Below are 19,772 nucleotides of genomic sequence, written 5' to 3' on the forward strand. Positions count from 1 at the left end.
AACAAACAAAAACCAGAATTTGTTTGAGAGTTTTTAATGGAGGAAGTAAAGGGCAGAATTTTGTGCCATTTTTGTCACCACCAGCAAGAAACAATGGTATCTTTGTACCATTTTGTTTAACAGGTGTCTCAAGTTTGATGTATCTCTGTTTAATGGAGTTGATGGCAAAGTCTTGAGGTGAAAAATATTTGTTTGCAACTATCAGTCAGTCTTTGTGTTTAAAGGGAGGAAAAAAGCATCCTTTCTGTCCACAAACTCTTGTTTTTCCAAATTTCTAAATACGATGTCGGAATGCAACCAGCATTGTTGTTCACTTGAAAGTACCCAAGTTTGAAGAGTTGGAGAAAAAAGAAAGATATTGCTCTTCAACCTTTCATCTGTCCATGTTAAAATCACCAGAAGGTGAGGACAAATTACCTTTTTTTGTTCTGTCTACTTTCCAGAAGCATTGACAACAATATATAGATGGTTGTTTCTGCCCTCAGAGATTGCAGAGTTAGAGAAGTACTTGTCTGTGGTTGCTCCCGCTGTTGGTTTATACTCTCCATTTATGTCATCTTAAACAACACCTGAGTTTTCAGGAGAGCAGGCAGTCTGTTGGATTAATCGAGCTCTGATTGTGCCAGAATTTTGCAATTGGAATTGTTGAAGACATCTGAGTATACACAAGGCTGCTTTTGACTTGCCGTGTAGCACTGGTGTGGTGCTGGGGGTAGATCAACGAAGGGTCTAGATCCAAGTTCTGCTTGTGCCTCCCTCCCGTGTACATCTGCGCTCAGAAAAAGGCCCTCACCGGGTGAGATAGTGCCCACCTGCCTTTGTCACAGAGTGACAGTGCACACTTAAAATGTAGGGGACACTTCAAAAGAACACTCGGTTGTGTTCGCAGCAGGCCTTTGACATAGCTTTTGAGTTTTACCGCACCAGAATACCAGAAAAAAAGGAAGAGAAGTGAAGGAGCAGAACAGGGCAGCGAGGTGAGACCATTCTAACAAAACAGGTGCGATCAGTGCACTTGACAGTAGCACAGACTCAAGAAATAAGCGGCGCTGCCATCGCGACATTAGAAATCTTAAAGATCTGGCAATGCCTAGAAGTCCCCTGTTACCAAGTTTAACAGTGCTTCCAGAGGAAAGTGCTGTGGTTTGCTCTGGACTGTAAGTTGCAGGAACAGGTTTGTTGAGGGGGGCTTATCACATTTAGAGGTGGAGTTAGACCCCTCTGCAGCTTCACAACCAAGTTGTTCTCCCAGTGGAAGATCCTGGGGAGAGGAGCGCAGATGTACTCCTGCAGTCCAGTTACTTATCTGTCTGCTGTAAACTGTCTGAAAATGTTTAAATAATCCACTGGAAAAATCTGACTCAACTTTCATTTTGTGATCTTGGATGTCACCCTAAGAACGTTCAGAAATTGGCGCTGCAGTGAGGTTTGAAATGTTAAATGTAACTACTTTATTTCAGATGGTATACACTTAAATAGTTGAGGAATGCTGGGGTTTTTTTTTAAAGGAAAGTAGTGTGTTCTTTCAAGCCACTATAGCAAAGACCGCATCTACATTGCGTATTTTTCCCCCTTTGCCTCAGTCCACTGAATCGTGGCTGTTACTGAAGAGTCTTCATCTCACTTCATGGGATAGGTAGAAAGTATCTATTTATTGAATCATAAGAAAAGGAATATCTTTAAGAAATTTGCCATTTGTCTATACAAATCATAGCTCTTAACACCGTTCAGCTGCAATTTTTAATAATGGAAATGGTGTGGAGAAGCAATCAACATCAAATGCAGCTCACAGGAAATGACAGATTCCAAAGGTTTGTTTTTCTTTCCTACCCAATCCAACATCAAACACTCGCTTTCATTTTACTTGCTAAAAAGGGAAAAGAAAAAAAATACATAAAATTAATAAAATGCACATGAAAACCAACCGAAATGGATACAGGGGAAAACAGTATGCATTTGGATATGTCCAAAAGGTCTCGCCTCTGACAGGCAATCCCCGCAACTGCCTTGAGAGTGGACTGATGCTGCCCTAATAAACTGAAAGAAGAGCAGACAGGCTTTTTACATCTCGTTGTCTAGCTTTCACAAAAAGTTACTTACGTTTTTCTAAAAATTTATTCATTTGGTTCATTTAGGCCTAGCTTTAAGGAGCACATCTATTGCTTAGAGCCTCAGGACTTAAATATTGCCACTTTAAAAGAGCTTTTTTATCACATATTGGAAGTTCCCGTATGGATGGAATGATTGTACTACATGAGGCCCTCAGACAACAGTTGGGATTCAGCAATCCTTGAGTGACCATGTACACAAATGTAACCTCTCAAATGACCACGAGATGAGCGTTAGCAAGTTGAATTTAAGATCTGATGGTGGCTTTTCTGAGTACACAGCTAGTTCTGCAGATTTTTATTTTTCCATCTTTTTGACTTGTGTGTGTGGAGTCCAGCAGCTGTAACTTAAAACTCTTATTTGTAGCAAGAAGGATAATAATGCTATTAAGTCCCCACAAAAAGAGGGGACCATGTTAACGAGTTATTACAGTCCCATTTATCTTGACCACCGTTAGCCAAAGTTAATCCAACTGTAGCTGAATCAAAGCTGTCCTTTTAGATCTAAAGCAGTTTTAATTAAGTGTTTTGCTTAGTAATTTTCTGTAAATGCAACCATTTGAAGGCCTAAGTGGCTCTCTGGCCTCTGTGCATGGGCTTGAATTTCACCCACAAGGGAAGAGTAAGTTGCTTTGTCCACTTCCTTATTTAAACTTTGCTTATTTTTTTCCCCCAGTCTTTTATAGAATATCATTTAGATATTTTAAATGGCATAAAAACATAAAAGACAAGGATTTCTAAAAGACAAGCAATTAAAGAAGCAGGCAGTGATTAATATGTTGGGTTTTTTTAAAACCCTAAGGTTAACTGTCCCATGTACCTTTGGGAAACCTTAGAAGATGTGACCCAATGAAGTTAAGAGTGTGTGTATGTGTATATATGCAATATGTGTGTGTTTGTATATATGGGGTTTTTTAAAAGCTTCTGTCTTGCTCTAGGCCGCTAAAGAATGTGGATTATTTATCCTATGGTGGTCTGATTTATACAGGTAAGACTGCAGAATAACAGGCAGTGCAATGTGGGCATGCTGCATGCACGACATGAAAATTTCCATGCTGGTGTAGCTGAAGCGACTGGAATGACACAACTGCTCACCACCTCCTGAAATGAAACTAGTGTGCCTTAGGCATGGGAGGGTGTCTGAATTTAAACTTTCCCCTTAATCTTTGTGCTAGGTGTTTTGGTTGATGGCTTTAGAGGAAACACTAGCCACAAGGGCTTACCTAATGGACTGATGCAGTTGGGGCTTCTGACTTGGATTTGATGAAGAAATGGCTTTAGTGATTTAAGGTTTGGTTACATCTGCTGTCCTCTCTTCCTGCAGCACAGGCAGAACAGAGTCTGTGCCTGTGAAGCAGCAACTTCAAATCAGGACTAGAGATGTTGAGATGTTTTGGGATGCTTAGACTGGATATTGGGAAAATTTCTTCACGGAAAGGGTTGTCAAGCACTGGAACAGGCTGCCCAGGGAAGTGGTGGAGTCACCATCCCTGGAGGTGTTCAAAAGGTGTTTAGCTGAGGTTCTTAGGGACATGGTTTAGTGCCAGAGTAGGTTATGGTTGGATTCGATGATCCTGAGGGTCTCTTCCAAGCAAAATGATTCTGTGATTCTGTACTAGCACAGAGGGGCTTGTGCTAGCTGAAGCCAGCACGCTTGCATGATGAGTTACTGGGGCGAGGGCAGATCTTCTGGTTTGTTTTATGACAAATCAGCTTTAGGCAACTGGGGCGACAGTGCTTTGAGCTGCTGCAACAGCACAGTCCTATGCTTGCCTGTCAGGCTTCATTTTGGCTTATGAACCCTCAGGACAGTTTGGGTTAGATTCACAGAATCACAGAATGTGAGGGATTGGAAGGGCCCTCAAAAGATCATCTAGTCCAATCCCCCTGCCAGAGCAGGAACACCTAGGTGAGGTTACACAGGAAGGTGTCCAGGCGGGTTTTGCATGTCTCCAGAGAAAGAGACTCCACAACCCCCCTGGGCAGCCTGTTCCAGTGCTCCGTTACCCTCACTGTGAAGAAGTTTCTTCTCATATTTAAGTGGAACCTCCTGTGTTCCAGTTTGTACCCGGCTCCATCCAGTTTGTAGCCTGGCTCCATCCTCGTGACACTCACCCTTTATATATTTATAAACATTGATGAGGTCACCCCTCAGTCTCCTCTTCTCCAAGCTAAAGAGAACCAGCTCCCTCAGCCTTTCCTCATAAGGGAGATGCTCCACTCCCTTCATCATCTTTGTGGCCCTGCGCTGGACTCTCTCCAGCAGTTCCCTGTCCTTCTGGAACTGAGGGGCCCAGAACTGGACACAATATTCCAGATGAGGTCTCACCAGGGCAGAGTAGAGGGGAAGGAGAACCTCTCTCGACCTACTAACCACCCCCCTTCTAATCCACCCCAGGATGCCATTGGCCTTCTTGGCCACAAGGGCACAGTGCTGGCTCATGGTCATCCTGCTGTCCACCAGGACCCCCAGGTCCCTTTCCCCTACACTGCTCTCTAATAGGTCACTGCCCAACCTATACTGGAACCTGGGGTTGTTCCTGCCCAGATGTAAGACTCTACGCTTGCCCTTGTTACATTTCGTTTCCAGCCTGTCTTGCTGGATGGCAGCACGGCCTTCTGGCGTGTCAGCCACTCCTCCCAGCTTGGTGTCATCAGCAAACTTGCTGATAGTATACTGAATTCCCTCATCCAAATTGTTGATGAATATATTGAATAATACTGATCCCAGAACTGACCCTTGAGGCACTCCACTAGATACAGGCCTCCAACTAGACTCTGCCCCATTGACCACGACTCTCTGGCTTCTTTCCTTCAGCCAGTTTGCAGTCCACCTCACTACCCGATCATCCACTCCACACTTCCTCGGTTTAGCTGTGAGGATGCTGTGGGAGACTGTGTCAAATGCTTTACTGAAATCAAAGATCACATCCACTGCTTTGCCATCATCTATCCACCTGGTTATGTCCTCACAAAAGGCTATGAGGTTGGTCAAGCATGACTTCCCCTTGGTGAAGCCATGTTGACTGCCCCTAATGCCCTCTTATCCTTGATATGTCTTAAGATGGCACCAAGGATAAGTTGTTCCATCACCTTTCCAGGGATGGAGGTGAGGCTGACCGGTCTATAGTTACCCGGGTCCTCCTTCTTGCCCTTTTTGAAGACTGGAGTGACATTTGCTTTCTTCCAGTCCTCAGGCACCTCTCCTGTTTCCCACAACTTGGCAAAGATGATGGAGAGCGGTCCAGCAATGACTTCAGCCAGCTCCCTCAGCACCCACGGGTGCATCCCATCTGGACCCATGGATTTATGGATGTCCAGATTGCTTAACTGGTCCCTAACCCAGTCCTCATCAACTGAGGCAAACTCCTCCATTGCCCTGCCTTCCTCTGGGGCCTCAGGGGTACGGGGCTCCTCAGGACAGCCTCCGGCAGAGTAGACAGAGACAAAGAAGGCATTCAGTAACTCTGCCTTCTCTGTATCTTCTGTCACCAGGGTACCCACCCCATTCATCAGTGGGCCTACATTGCCTCTGGTGTTAGTTTTATCTGCCATGTATTTGAAGAAGCTCTTCCTGTTGTCCTTGACCCCTCTTGCCAGGTTTAACTCTAAGGAGGCCTTAGCTTTCCTAGTTGCCTCCCTACATCCTCTGACAACAGCCTTATATTCTTCCCAAGTGGCCAGCCCCTCCTTCCATGATCTGTAAACTCTCCTCTTCCACTTGAGTTTGCCCAGCAGTTCACTGATTCTGGCTGAATCATAGTCTACTAGTTTCTAAATAGCATTTGGATACAGGGGAGCTCCTGGAGGGGTGACACAAACCTGCAGTGCCCTGCCCTTGGTCTCGATGGGCAGTGTGAACGCAGAGATGGCACACACGATGCACACTGATGAGAAAAGACACAGGGCCCCAATGAAAGAAGCATTTATAAGAACCTGCAGGCAAAAGAACAGTTCAAACATCAGCTCAGTGGTATTGGGGGGGCTGGCAGTTAGCTGGGAATTAAAGGATGGACAAAGGGTCACAAACACCTGAAAGACTCAACAGTAGAAAAACAATATCTTGTGAATCTAAGAGCTTTCAGAAAGTAACAAATACTAAGCTAAGCTCTGGGAAAAGATTTTTGCAGATCTGCATCTGGCAAAGACCACATAAGTACTCTGTGTAAACATCAGATAAAGAACTAATGAGTTGAGGAGAAATCAAATACAATGTTTACCAACATAATCAAGCATGTGATAATCTTACTTGTGATATAAATGGGGCCACCATAGCTCCAACACGGCACAATGACCCACTTGTTCCCATCCCCAGGGCTCGCATTGTGGTGGGATAAACCTTAAAAAAAAGGCCAGAAAGTAATCTCATTATCTCAAGAACGATCTGTGATGTGTGTCCTTATTTTTCCTTTTTTTTAAAAAAAGATTTTCTTCAGAGAGGCCCATTACATTATCAAGGGCAGCTAGAGCGATAAGATCTGGAAAGAAAGGCTCCTTTGGGTCTCATTTGTGCCATTACCAACCTGACCTATTTTGCCCCAAGTAAAGTATTAGGGCAAGTAAATCGAAGCTGGATGTGACTCCCCTGCTGTTTGTTATGACCACCACCTTTTTCCCAGCTGTGCTGGGCAGCTCGCATCAAAGTCACAGAGGATAGGCTGGGTGATAATGGAAGAATTGAATTTATATTGCTGGGCCCTGCATCTGGAAAGCAGAAAGAAAGGATATTGTCTGCAGCCTTCAAGGCTGCCTATTTATTTGTATCAACAGCACTTTATAGCAGGAGGGAAAAGAAAAATGGAGCCCAATAAGAAAGCTCCAGGCTTGGAAGAATGTGCTGTGTGTATTTTCTTTTTCACATCTCCCAAACACCTATGCTGATAAAACACTTAAGCGTGTGTTTTGCTTAAGTCCTGTTCAATATCAATAGATTTTAGGAGGTATAGTTATATGAGCCTTTGTTTAAATATTTCACTAGGCCAAGCCAATGGAGGTAACCTAGTTCAAGAAGAGTCCAGGCCTGTGGCCAGAAAGGGAATTTCCAAGTTTGGTTTTGATCAGTGATTAAATTGTAAGTAATATGGATTTATGATATTGCTGTTGCAGCAATAGTCTGACCATCAGCAGCATCTAATTCAGGAGTATTAAAAGGTTAGTATTTAATCAAGGCTGGTGCATGCTTAAATATAGTGTGCTATTAAAAAAAGTAGCAGGTGAACCCAGGGGAAGCTGCTTCTGTTTGCTTTTTATCACTTTACTCAGTCTGGAAGGCAATACATTTAACTCAACAACGAAAAAACCCAATGCTGCCTACTTAACCCACAGGACTCATGGCTCCAGAGTTGTGTGCAGGGCAAACTCTCTGAAGGATTTAAATTATTTGTGGACTGAACACAACAATTTCCATTAAGTGAAAAAAAATCATATGCTACCTCATACAATACATCGGTCCCTTTAGTGGTGGAAAAGGTTCCTTTCAGTGGTAGCCTATTTTCTAACTTTGCAGGGTTTGGGGAGGGGAAAGATCATGAGATTTGGAAGATGGTGGTACACACCATCCTCAAAAAATAACATTTTCTGTGGTAGCTGACCAACAGGTGACTCCTCTTACACCTGCTCTTGTCATCTCCAACTATTTATCTGATTTATTCTCTCATCTTAGATAGGAAAAGAGTGTGGTAAGGAAGCCAGAGAGCCATAGTTCAAGAAAGTTGACTAACTAGTCAATAAATGAGGCAACATTGCTGGGTACAGGCAAATAAATGGGTTTCATGCCCCAGAACAGGTTAACATACTTTCAGGAGAACCCACCTCTGCTGTGTAAATGTAGATGGTGTTGAAGTTGGCTGAAACCAAGGCGCGCAGCATGAAGAGAAACCCAATCGTGCCTGCGCTAGAGAGGAAGCCGTGGGGAGCAAAGAGTTAGTACCACGGAACAGTGATCACCGGAGACACAACCTCATATATTCATTGTGCTGGGGCTTTTACCAGCTTAACGTAAGGGAAAGCATATGGAAAAGTTGATTGCTGACAAGTATAATCTCTCTTTAGTCCATTGGTAAGGCATGTTTGATAACAGGCTGTTGCATGTGAGGTTTCCTTTAGACCAGATTTAGGGGCTGGAGGGGATGATCTGAACAGGACAGTGGTGGCTCAGCTGGTGCCCTCAGCATTATGGTCAAGTCTGACTTTCAGCCTAACCCTTGCTTTCTGTTCCTCTATAAAACTGTCGCAAGCAAATGTGCTGGCCAGGCTCCATTTCAAGGAAAACTGAAAATAACAACAATAGCAATACAGAGGTTGGTGCCTTAATGAAGAACTGTAAGCTCCCTGACAGGGGCTCATTTAGCTTAACGACTACGTGCAGGCTCCCACCCCAGCTCCCAGGCGTTTCAGCCAGTCTCCAGGGCCAGCGGCCACAGGACAAGCAACAGAGGTGCACGTCACTGGCAAGTGGCCCTTGGGCTACCAGTGACGTTGGAGGAAACTTGGGCTAGAAGCCATCCTAATTTTCTGTAACCATTAGCTCTGCCAGCTTGAGAGGGATCTTTCTTACACATCCTCACAGATGAACCTGATAATTACAGACATGGCAGGCTTTCCTTTCATGCCTTGAGCTCCTCTTGAAGTGCCCAACTCTGCAGGTTAGAGGAGACATGTAGCATTGCCAAAAATGAAAGAAAGGTGGAAAAAAGAGACTGAAAGAAAAATATTACTTCTTTCTGGTGGATGTTGTTCACATTACTTTTCATTTTCCAGACAGCACTAGAAAGCAGTTAGTTGTGTACTTAGGGGAAGCCAGGTGGGCTCAGTAATACCAGGGGGTTGCTCTGCACACCCCTGGACCACAGCATCTGCCGCAGCTTTCATAGGAAGGGCAGGGAACAACTCAGAGGGGTTTTTTCAGGTCTACGAGAATTAACTGGCCTGAGTGGTGACCTGAGTATACAACAGTTATTCTGCCCTCTGCCCACAGCATGGCACCCCCCCCCAACAACACCCGCACGCTGAGCGAGACTACCTCGAGACGCAGATATTAAGGAGAAGAAAGAATAGCGCCGTACATCCCATGGTGATACACAGGCTCAGGCGTCTTCCGAGGAAATTGATGCCAAGAATGTTCAAAGGATTTACTGGAGACGAAAAGGAAAACAGTAAAATGTTAGATGACTGAACTGTAATGATTGTCTGTCTTTATAGATTTTAGGCAGCATGCCTCAAAAATACCTCTCTGCATCCCCAGCACCTGCCAAATGCTCTACAAAATGCACAAACCCTATAATTCTCTGCCTGTACCCAAACCGTGCAATTTGCCCTCTCTGTTTTGTTTGTCCTTCCTCTCAGAGGATGCAGCCTGTCCTCTGAAATTGCCGTGCTGTACTACGACCAGACCCCAGCACAGGTTCTGAGCCAGGCAAGGAAGGCACCTGCTGGGGGAGCACCACAGGCCTGAGTGGGTTTGCTCCCTCCAGCCACAGCCCAGCCACAAATGCTGGGGCCCAGGCTGTGCCCCGTGGAGTCTCCCCATGAGCTGGGAGCCAAGCAGGCACCTGAGTCCATCACTGGAGTGGTCCCAGCCCAGCTGCACCTGCAGGATCCAATACCCAGTTGCTGAGATATGAACCAGGGAGAGCATTCGTCTCCCAGGAGCGTTGCAACACGAGACCCACACACAGTGCAAAGTTCTCTCAAGGGTGCCATGTGGGAGCCTTTGGGCCGTCCTGATATCCCTCAGCGCTCTCAGGCCGGCTGCACCAGGAAGCATTTTGGTTTGCTGCGGATCCCCTGGGCGCTTAGCTGTAGCGTTCACACAGGACCTGCTCCTGAGGCCACCCCCTCTTTGAAAGGAGGGCACTTGCGTGGTGCGTTCAGTTGCATCAAGCTGACTATTGTCAATCCTTGCTTATTTGTGACTATCCAAATACTACGTCGGGGAATTTGGGAAGCCAGGCTCAGTTCTGCTAAGTTATAAGCCATTTCCCTTGGAGTTTAACCAAGGCTTTCAGTAGGTACTAGCTGCAAAGGAGGTGTTTGGCTCTGCTGTTGGAAGGACCTATGCTGAAGCTGACTTATCCCCCTGGGGAGCAATGCCCTTCCTTGCCCATTACCACCAGCTCATGGCCTATGTCCCCGACCTTCATTTGAAGAGCTTGTGCCTGGCAACACTGAGGACATGTGGACCCCTGGCACATCACCAAATGCGTGCAAAGCTGAAAGCTTTGCAGCCGGTATGAGCTGGCTGCGAGAAGGGGGGGGCAGGGCAGGGAGGGGAGGTTACGTGCGATCTCTCCGACTGTGCTGATGATCATGGTCTGGTAGGCGTCGGGGCCGAACAAACGGCAGTGGCAGGGACTGCGGCTCTCCTCGGACTCGTGGCTGGAGTCTCGCACCGGTGGTGCCGCGGAGCCACAGACGAGGTCCCGCTCCAGTAACTCGGCGCTGGCCAAGATGACGCCGTAATAAGCAAAAGCGATGCCAAGCCTGGGGGGGTAAATGCTGCAGTGAGTGGCGGCAATGATGGGGAAGGCCCACTGCCACCTACGTCCATGCACCTTTCGCCCCCGGAGGACCCCACTTCAGCTTATAGCTCGTCTTTTTCTTGCCCCTTAGTGCTGTTTCTTGCTCTGCAGTGGTTGACCTGATGCGGTCATGCTGGGAAGAGCATAGCCCTTCAGTTCCTTTCCTCACACAGTAAGTGGAGACATTTCCAAACCACCTCTTCCCAGAGGACCAGGGAGTCTCAACATCATGCCCCAACGCTTGTAGCTCGCATGAAGAAACTGTTGATGTTTAGGTTTGGGGGTTTTTTGTCCTTATTCTTTCTGCCCAGAGATTTTCAAAAGGAGTTTTCATTAACTGGCTGGAGAAGCTCACATCGCACCCTGGCTGGCTGTCAAGAACACAGCATTGGTGATGGCAGCCTGGTTGTCTCATTATCAAGTAATTCAGCATACGCCTAATCATAACCAGGCTGAGATGTAATTTTCACTTTTTTATCCCCTCAGCAATTTCAGAAACAAGCAGCAGAATTTGGGCTAGGAAACAAGCTGCCTGGGGAGGTGGGGGATGCTTGGGGCATGGGGGCAGGAATGCAAACCCAAGAACACACCAGTGACTCCTGGGAGGACTAGGAGAGGAAGAAGGATTTAAAAAAAAAATCTATATAAATCACAACACTCATACAATTAAGGAGAAAAAAAAAAAAACATAAAAAATTCAAGGCCTGACTTAGCAAAATTTTGGGTCAATGAGTTTCCATGGACCCATTATTTATACATTTCCATTCCAGACAGCAAAGTCAATGAAACATATATTACCCTTGCATACAGCTACCAGGAACATTGCATATGAAACCCGTCTCTCCCTTCAATCTTAATTTTCCTCAGCCTGTGGCACCAGTAACACTTAATGAGTTTCTGTTGAAGCCCTATTTGACCGATACATTGGCTGGCCTGCAAAGGTGGTACATTTGTGCTCCTCTCGGGAAGAACATGTTGTAGTTTAACCCGAGCTAGCAATACAACCACGACAGCTGCTCACTCATCCCTCCTCCCCACCCCCCAAATATGGGAGAGAATCAAAAGGGAAGGGAGAAACTTGGATTGAGATAAACACAGTTTAATAAAATAACAAAATACTAATACACTACTAGTAAATATATAGAGAGAATAGAAATAGAATATAAAATAAAAGATACTCAATGCAATTCCTCATGAACTACATCTGCACCAAGCAGCCAGTCCCAGGCAGCAGCACCTGGTCCCAACAGGCAACCCCAGAGAGAGAAGAGAGAAAAAGGCAGAAAGGCCCAGAGGCCTCTGCAAAACGGCAGAATGGCAAATGGCAGAACTAAAGAAAGTCCCAAACAGAACTCTCCCAAACCATCCCAGGTGCAACAAAGAGAGCGAAGAAGGTGAAGAAGCGAGAGAGACAGACCAAAAGATCCCAGCTCTCCTTAAATATGAAGCATGACACTAATGGGATGGAATACTCTTGTTGGTCAGTCTGGATGTCAGTCAAGCTCTGCCCCATTCAGCCCCCCTTCCTCGATACCTCACGCCTGTGGGCAGAGCGCTCAGAACATCCTTGGCTCTAAGACCAGAGCAATTAAAAACATCAACTCTGTCCCAAGGTGTTATCTTCTTGTTCTTAAACTAAGTCCAAATAATGACCGTGCTAGCTACAAAAAAGAAAGGTTTCTAACTGCATGAAGAAAAGTAACTAATTTTCAGTCAAACCAGCACAACACATTTGCACTGAGAAGGGAAGCTGAGCCACGGGCACATCGCTGGGCACGCTGCGGGCAGGTGTGGGGTCTCTTCTGCGGCTCTTGCCTGGCTCCCACCCCACCTCCCCTGAGGCACCGTGTCCTGAGGAAGGGCTCCTGGCATCCTGCACCACCCTGCGTGTCCAGCCATTTTCTGCCTATGTCAACACTGACACAGGGTGTCCGAGGCATGGACGGAGACCAGGACAAGCCTGCAGTGACCCACGCTTGCATACTCCCCCTCCAGCTGCCAAGGGTCTGCAGCCACCTCCTGAGGCAGAAGGGGTGCCTTGCAATGGCAGAGTCAATGGGAAACTTCTGCTCCCTGCACACATTCAACTGAGAGAATGAGCTGATAAGCAAGAGGGAAAAAAATAATTAAAAAAATTTAGAAACCAACTTTTTTTTACCATATGATCCATATCTGCAAAGTGGTTCTGAGGTATTTGGGGTGGATGAGGTCCTTGAATCTTCCTCTCCTTTCCTGCAAATCATTTGATAGAGACAGAAGTTTTTTAAAAAGGCATTTTTCACTCAGTAGGACGAGTGTTCTGCGGCAGCAGCCCCAACCCCCGCACCCTCACCCCAGGCTGCTGGTGTCACAGATAGATGGTGCAACACAGCACTCCACCAGCCCTCCGGAGAGGAAAGCCCCTCTTCCCAAAGGATGCCCACAGAAGGATGTGCTGCAAAGGATGGAGGGGAGGAGAACAGAACACCCTGAGCACTCCTGGCCCCACAGGACCAACCCCCAGCACCCAGCAGTCTGGCCCCAGCATAACCATCATGATGCTGGAGGGGGACCTGTTTGCGGTGGGGACCAGCACTGCTGCAGCTGCTGGTGGCTCCCATTGCCCTGCGTGCCAGCCAGAGGGGCCCAGCGTCCTCTGCTCTGCCTGCAGAACAAGTTTGTGGCCATGTGCATCCTGCTGGGAGGCCTGGAATGCCAGTGAGCAGAGAGACAAGCAGGCACTGAGGGCCCCTGCCTGCCCCCCTGCTCCCCAAGCACCAGCAGCCACCCCAGTGTCCCACCACCGAGGGGAGACAAGTTCACAGGGATGGTTTGGCTTACCTTTATTTTTATTTTCCTCATTATTGGTTGAGCCTGAGAGGGTATACAGCTAACAAAACCCCTTCCTGCAGCCAATGCAGGTCCATTACTTAAATTCAATTAAACTTCAGGGAAGCTTTAATCCTAATTAATTCCCATAAAATAGCACCATCTCACATGAATTGCTAAGGACAATGCTTGGTGCCTGTGGGATTGAATAAGCAGCAAAGAGGTCCAGGAAAGAGACTTAAAAGAGCTAGTTAATAATTTTGAGGCCCTGGACAACATTGTCCAGTCTTCCTCTCTTGGCACCCAGCTCCTCTCCTGCCACCCCTACAACAGCCACACTTGCTTTTGGGCATTTTGGTGGAGTAATGATCAACTCCTGAGCTGCTCCACTGCTTGCAGGTACAAATGGCACTAGGTCTGAAATGACTTCTGCTTTGACCTTTTCCTGCTGGCCCATGGCTCCACACTCAGGGACCTGGAGTGCTGGTACCCAACAGACAAGCCTGGGCAGGGACTGGGAGAAGCCACTGGGAACGGTGGGTTGACCTCATGGCAGGGACCCACGCAGCCCGACCAGCCACAGCCCTGAGAGGGACCCCAAGGGGCAGGTCTCAGGTGTCACAGCACAGGGATCATCCCTGTGGGATCGATGGGCAACCGGGAAGAACGTGCTTTGCCGGGAGCCCTTTTTGTGGTAAAGGAAGCAAATCTTTTCTCAGCATAATATTTTTCTGAGTGAACACAAAGAATGTGAAAAGAAAAAAAAAAGGCAGAAAACTCAATTCCATTTTGAGGGCCAAGACTACTGTCTCTCCAAAAGAAAAATGACATCTTGGTCATCACATTCAGTAGTTGCTTGGGAAAGAACGCAGGTGAGAAGGGGAAGAGAGGCAGAGCGAGATGTGCTTGGCTGTCCTGCTCACTCCCCAAACCCCAGATACCAGCAGCCCTGCCCGGGACGGAGGGTCTGGGCAGTGCCCCAAGCTCAGCTTACCTTGGCAGGCTCCATCAGCACCCCCTCAGGCATCGCTGCCCCATTCATCTTGGCGATCCTCTGCAGCGTGGCCAGAGCAGCCGCTGTATTTCCCGTGGAGACGTTGTACCGCGCCGACTCTGGGATGAACTGAAAGTGGAGTGGCATCAGAAAGTGTTTCTGCATCTCTCTGGCTGTGCAGCCCTATTCACGGCTTCCCGTCATGCCCAGGAGACCAGCCAGGTCAGCACAGCCTGAGCTGGGGCAGCCTTTTGCCTCTCCTCCTCCCCAGCCATTCCTTGGGACACCCCTGCGTGTCCCAGCTCCCCAAGTCCTATTCTGGGGGGCCGACTTTGCCAGGCAAACCCATTTCTTGGTCCAGCTCCCAAGCCAAAGACACAGGTTTAACAAAAGCAATGCTTAATTAATTGTAATTCTAAATCGAGATGAGGGACATGTCACTTACTCAAGTGAAAATCTTGGAAGACTCAACAACATCATTAAAAAAAGGGGTACGTGGAAAAAATTTAGGAACAAACTCACTCATCACTAGCATTTCAATGTCACTCATACCTGGTGCTCTCCCCAAAGTAAAATACCTTTTTATTAAATTATGGCTCTATTAAATTATAAACAATTACATGTATATCACTGAAAGACAAAGACTCCTTTTTTAAAGGTATGTATATTGACCATGTTTTTTATTTCTTCTGGGACTAAAAACTTTTGCTACCCGTTCTTTCTGGCAAAAATAATCAGAGAAACCAAATGTCAAAGATATACAAGTGGCTGTTCATGGCAATCTTGCATTTCACTGCCCAGGTAGTACCCCAGGTGGACTTGTGCATTCATTCAGCTTCAGGAAGGGCTTTCACATCTGCAGTTCCCACGAGCACTGTAAGTAGGGATTTTCTGCATCACTCCCCACAAATAACACAGTCAGATCGGTATTTCAGAAACATGAGTGGACCTGGGGAAGCTGCAGTTGACCCTAACATCCATTTGCTGTGTGAACACTTCACTGAAGCTCCTTCCCTCAGTCCTAGGAAATGTAAAGATTGAAAAGGATGTGCTGTGACCAGCACTAGACTGAAGGTACTGTGATTTTTTGCACATCCCAGCTAGCCTGTCTTTTGCTTGATGCTTCTGGAAACGTCGGGTTGCTGGTGGTGTGGTGGACAGTGGGGAGAGGGGCTTTTCTTACCTTGAACACCAGAATGAGAAGGATGCCGGGGATGGAGGCAATTCTGATCAGCCACCGCCAGCCAATGGTTGGGTTCACCACTGATGCCAGGCCAATGATTAACAAGGACCCTGCCAACCAAAACACCTTTCCAAGGGAAAGGAAGGGGTTAAGACATGAACACATAGAAAATATTTGTTTATTTTCTTCCCTTCTGGTCTGGTTTCATAGCTCGGTGGGGATCTGTGCTAAGGAGCACTGAGGTGCAAATGCCATCATCCCACAGCTGTCTGAGAAGCTGAGCTTGGATTGAAGGAAAGAGGGAAAGACAAGGACTTGGGAAGGGATGGCTGAAGATAGCCTTAATTAGCTCCAGATGAAAACAGATAACTTGCTGTGGCTACCATTGTACTTAAAGCCACTTCTTTTGTCATTTCAGTTGCTTCTCTGCTAATGTTCCTGCCTGTCAAGTTTCCTCTTGTCTAAATCTCTGTGGGGAAGCAGCAGCTTTACAAGCACTAAAGGCAAAGACAGACCAGATTTCCACTGCTCGAAGCTGGTGGGTCTCCAGTAGACGCAATGGCAAGATACACCAACAGAGAATCTGTCCTCTTGATCTGCAAGTACATTCCTCCCCAAAGTTCACTTGCTGCCATTAGGAGACATGCCCCTTTCCAGGGGACTACCCAAGGGAGCTCAGCCAACACAAAGCACAAATACTTAAAAGCCACAGCATGTTCATGAGTAATCTATGGGCAGAAATAACAAATTTCTGGAGAAAAATACAAAATTGTTATTTTTTTATAAACCTTTGTGTTTCTGATGATACTTTAGTAACGAAGCACTGGGATAAAAGAGGCAGTAATGAAAAGCAAATTAACCCCACCAACAACACCGTATACAAACACTTTTGGTTCAATAGTGAATTTGTGCACTCGGTGAGGCCTCCGCAGATCATCTGCACATGCAGAAAGTTCCCACTGCAGAAGTCTGGAGTAAGTAACAGCCCCAGTCACGCTTGCTGTGGTCTTTGCCCAGCAAGTGGTCACAACCCCCCCAGCATGTCTCCAGCCTAATTTGGGACTATCCTATCCTGTGCAAAGCCCTGTGCCGTCCCTGAGCAGGGACAGGGAGAGGCACAGATGAGAACCACCTCATTAACCACTTGTCATCACCAGGGATCCAAGGAGAAGGAGGGAACGTGCCCAGGGCTGGAGGAGGCCGGTGGTGCCACCAGCCCCAGTGCCTGACAGACAGCCCATCGGTACTGACCCCGTTAGAGTGAGCAGCACAGTTACCGACAGGGAGACTGAGCGGCTGGATGTCAGTCATCACTCAAGTCCTCAGGCAATATTCAGAGCATCCCATTATTTGAGAAGAAATTGCCTCTCTTCTGCAGGCAGCTGCCTGTGTGCATCTTTTAACACTGCAGACACCACGCTGCAGGGTGCAGGAGGCAGCGGACACTCGCTCAGACCCAGGTGAGTGTGAATTGTCTGGGAGAAAGGCTGATGTGCTGGCAACCCATCTTCCAAACAGCAGTGGGACAAATCTCCTGGGACTTGGGGCTAGAAGAAACAGTAATATGCTCACTCTTACCTGAGATAAGGGCAACATGTATCCTCGGTATTTGGTGGGCAAAAATTCCGTTTTTATGATGAGCCTAGCAAAAAAAGGGAAAAAAATGCAGAAATACAGCAACAATGAGAATTTCTGTACTAATCAAATAGCAGTTCAGCTCAGTCAGTGCTGGACATTGCTGCCTATAGACAGACACCCAGAGAGGTGGTCGATGCCCCATGCCTGGAGACATTCAAGGCCGGGCTGGACGGGGCTCTGAGCAACCTGATCTAGTTGCAGATGTCCCTGCTCATGGCAGCGGGTTGGACTAGATGAGCTTTGAAGGTCCCCTCCAACCCAAACCATTCTATGATTATATGATTCTTCCACCACTGAGCACCCAGAGATGGGGGATCCCTGCTCAATAAAACTTCTACTTGGGCAGGCAGTAAATTACATGCAAGGGAGGTACATGGCACAAGTCACCCCCAGGCCACTGCTATAGGATATAGGCAGGTGAACACTGCAGTCTGTGCAGCAGGAAACCTATGGGAAGGTCCTATGGGGTGGCTGAGGTGTCAGCAAAGGCACAGAATATGCTTGTAGAAATGAACAATTTTTAGTGAATCATATCTTTTTTTTGTTAAATAAAGAAAAGAGTCTGTTCCACTTTTTATCAAATGATTGGATGGCCTCTGGGGGGAGGGCCTGGCACTGGCATCTCTCAAGCTCACAGGAGTGAATTGTGTTTCCTTGGCTGGAAAGAGGGGTGGGGAGAGACCCACTTTGGGTCCTTCTGTCTCAGCTATTGAAGTGTTTTATGAAATGTGTAATCTCCCTCCATCCTCATTAGGAGACTCCATGGCCAGGGAATGGGGGCCCTCCTGCAAGGGAGGCAGCCCTGGGTGCTCAGAGGATGCACAGCCCAGGTGCACGGTGCCGTCTCCCCCCAGTAGCACCCATCTGCCTCCCGTCCTTCGCTTTGGTAAAGGGCTCTTGGGTCAACATGACCGACTTTGAGCTTTCCTGCATGGGCAGCAATCAGGCTTTGAGGAACTGTGGAAGACGCTGAAATGTTGCATTTGTTTCCCTGAGAGAGTTGCAAGAAATAATTTATTTTGCCAGGTTCCTAGTGAAGAGGTTATTAATATCGTGAATTTCTCCTCTCCCCCTCCATGCCCCCCTTTCTGCCCCAACAGGGCAAAAAGTTTCATTTAAGTGGGAACATTTTACATCTGTTCGAGGAGAATTTGCTACTTAAGCAGAATAGTTGTGACTTTTTTATGAGAAAGCGGCCTTTGCTCATCTGTTACCTGTCTAATTCTTTTTATAATATATATGCTTAATAATCCCTCTGTCACTGGCTTAACGTAAACCAGCTGCCCCCTCTATTCCAGGGAGTCCTTGAGAACTGCAATTTAGGCCAATTGACCAGGATTCAGTGAAATTACAGAGCGGCATTTTGTTTAAGGAGGTGTGGGAATTTGCTCCCATCTCCCCTTCCAGCCCCCATGGAGGCCCCTTCCCCACCATCTCCTCCAGCCTCCAGCGCAGCCACGGTTTACCAGGCTCAGCGCAAGGCAAACCAGGAGCTCCAGAAGAGCCAGACAAAATGAGCTGAAGGTCACCTCTTGCTGTAAACCCAGGAACTCAGCCCCTCAGGTCCGTGGGTGCCCCCACTAACCTCCTCGTGAAGGCTTCTGCCTGCCTTACCCTTGTGCATGGCCCGCCACGCCACCTCCTACCATGGCTCGCAGGAACACGAACCAGATGTAGGACGGGGAAAAAGAGGTCAGCAAGGAGAAATAGGCCGCCCAGAGGAATGAGAGCAGCAGAATCTGCAAAAGGGGAAAGATTGGGGTCACCAAACCATGAGCTCAGCCCGGCGCGTGGCTCCTATGGGGCTCAGGAAAAGGACATGCAGCCCCAGGCGCTCACTCACCTTCCAGCGGCCATACCTGTCGGCCAGGAGCCCGAGCACTATGCTGAAGACCATGTAGCCAAAAAACACCATCTAAGGGGATTTAAACACAAGCTGTGGAGGATCCACGCCTGGCAGCACCAGGCAGCTCTGCTCTTTGAACTGTGGGTGAGCTGAAAGCTTTCTGGGCAGCAGAATGAACTGCAGTACCCAGAACCAGGAGCGAGGTGGTTTTCAGGGCTTGACTTCCTTCAGGTAGCAACCCACTGTTTCAGTCCTCAAAGCTGGAAGTTGGATGGCAAGGACTTCAAAATAAGAATATGGAAGCAGGGGCTTGTTTTGGCATTACAGCTCTGGGCATGGATGTGTGCTCACATCAGCTCACTTTCTGGTTTTCTGCAGTTGTGGTACTGTTCTTGTTCCTGAGAGGAGGTCCTAGGAATTTATTTGGTCCACTGGGAAACAACGTACTTTGCAAAGCCTTTGGTGGTGTCCCTGACAATGACCACATGATGGATGACCTGCATGGGGAGAATACAAGTCACTCACCGTTGTCACTAAAGCCACCTGCCAGTCTTGAAGCTGCCACTCACATCGGATGAGAGGGGACACAACAGCTATTAGCATGATCTCCATGGCTTCGACCACCTTCGGGAACAAGTGTGCATGTTAGCAAGAAGGGAAGCAACAAGGAGCCCAC

At 47.4% G+C, this 19,772-nt stretch overlaps 1 protein-coding gene across 1 annotated transcript; it reads right to left on the reverse strand.

Moving 5' to 3' along the window:
- Nucleotides 1–5,882: 5,882 nt before the first annotated feature.
- Nucleotides 5,883–19,165, reverse strand: SVOPL (SVOP like). The gene is made up of 11 exons (XM_065633282.1): nucleotides 19,094–19,165; nucleotides 18,865–18,989; nucleotides 17,191–17,254; nucleotides 15,613–15,738; nucleotides 14,430–14,558; nucleotides 12,786–12,859; nucleotides 10,387–10,589; nucleotides 9,130–9,241; nucleotides 7,920–8,001; nucleotides 6,358–6,447; nucleotides 5,883–6,044 (listed from the first exon to the last, which is right to left on the reverse strand). Exons 1-11 carry the CDS (start codon nucleotides 19,163–19,165, stop codon nucleotides 5,883–5,885), a joined length of 1,239 nt encoding a protein of 412 aa, XP_065489354.1.
- Between the last annotated feature and the right edge of the window lie 607 nt (nucleotides 19,166–19,772).

The sequence above is a fragment of the Caloenas nicobarica genome, chromosome 1 (assembly GCF_036013445.1).
Source record: "Caloenas nicobarica isolate bCalNic1 chromosome 1, bCalNic1.hap1, whole genome shotgun sequence".
NCBI lineage: Eukaryota > Metazoa > Chordata > Aves > Columbiformes > Columbidae > Caloenas > Caloenas nicobarica.

What these genes read in the sequence shown, in the direction of transcription:
- SVOPL (XM_065633282.1), bottom strand. Translation starts at nt 19,165, where the DNA reads ATGGTGTTTTTTGGCTACATGGTCTTCAGCATAGTGCTCGGGCTCCTG. An exon ending in CACAGTCGGAGAGATCGCAC is followed by an intron (nt 9,242 to 10,386) that starts GTAACCTCCCCT and finishes TTTCGTCTCCAG; the next exon opens with TAAATCCTTTGAACATTCTT. An exon ending in TCTACATTTACACAGCAGAG is followed by an intron (nt 6,448 to 7,919) that starts GTGGGTTCTCCT and finishes CTTTTTTTTAAG; the next exon opens with GTTTATCCCACCACAATGCG.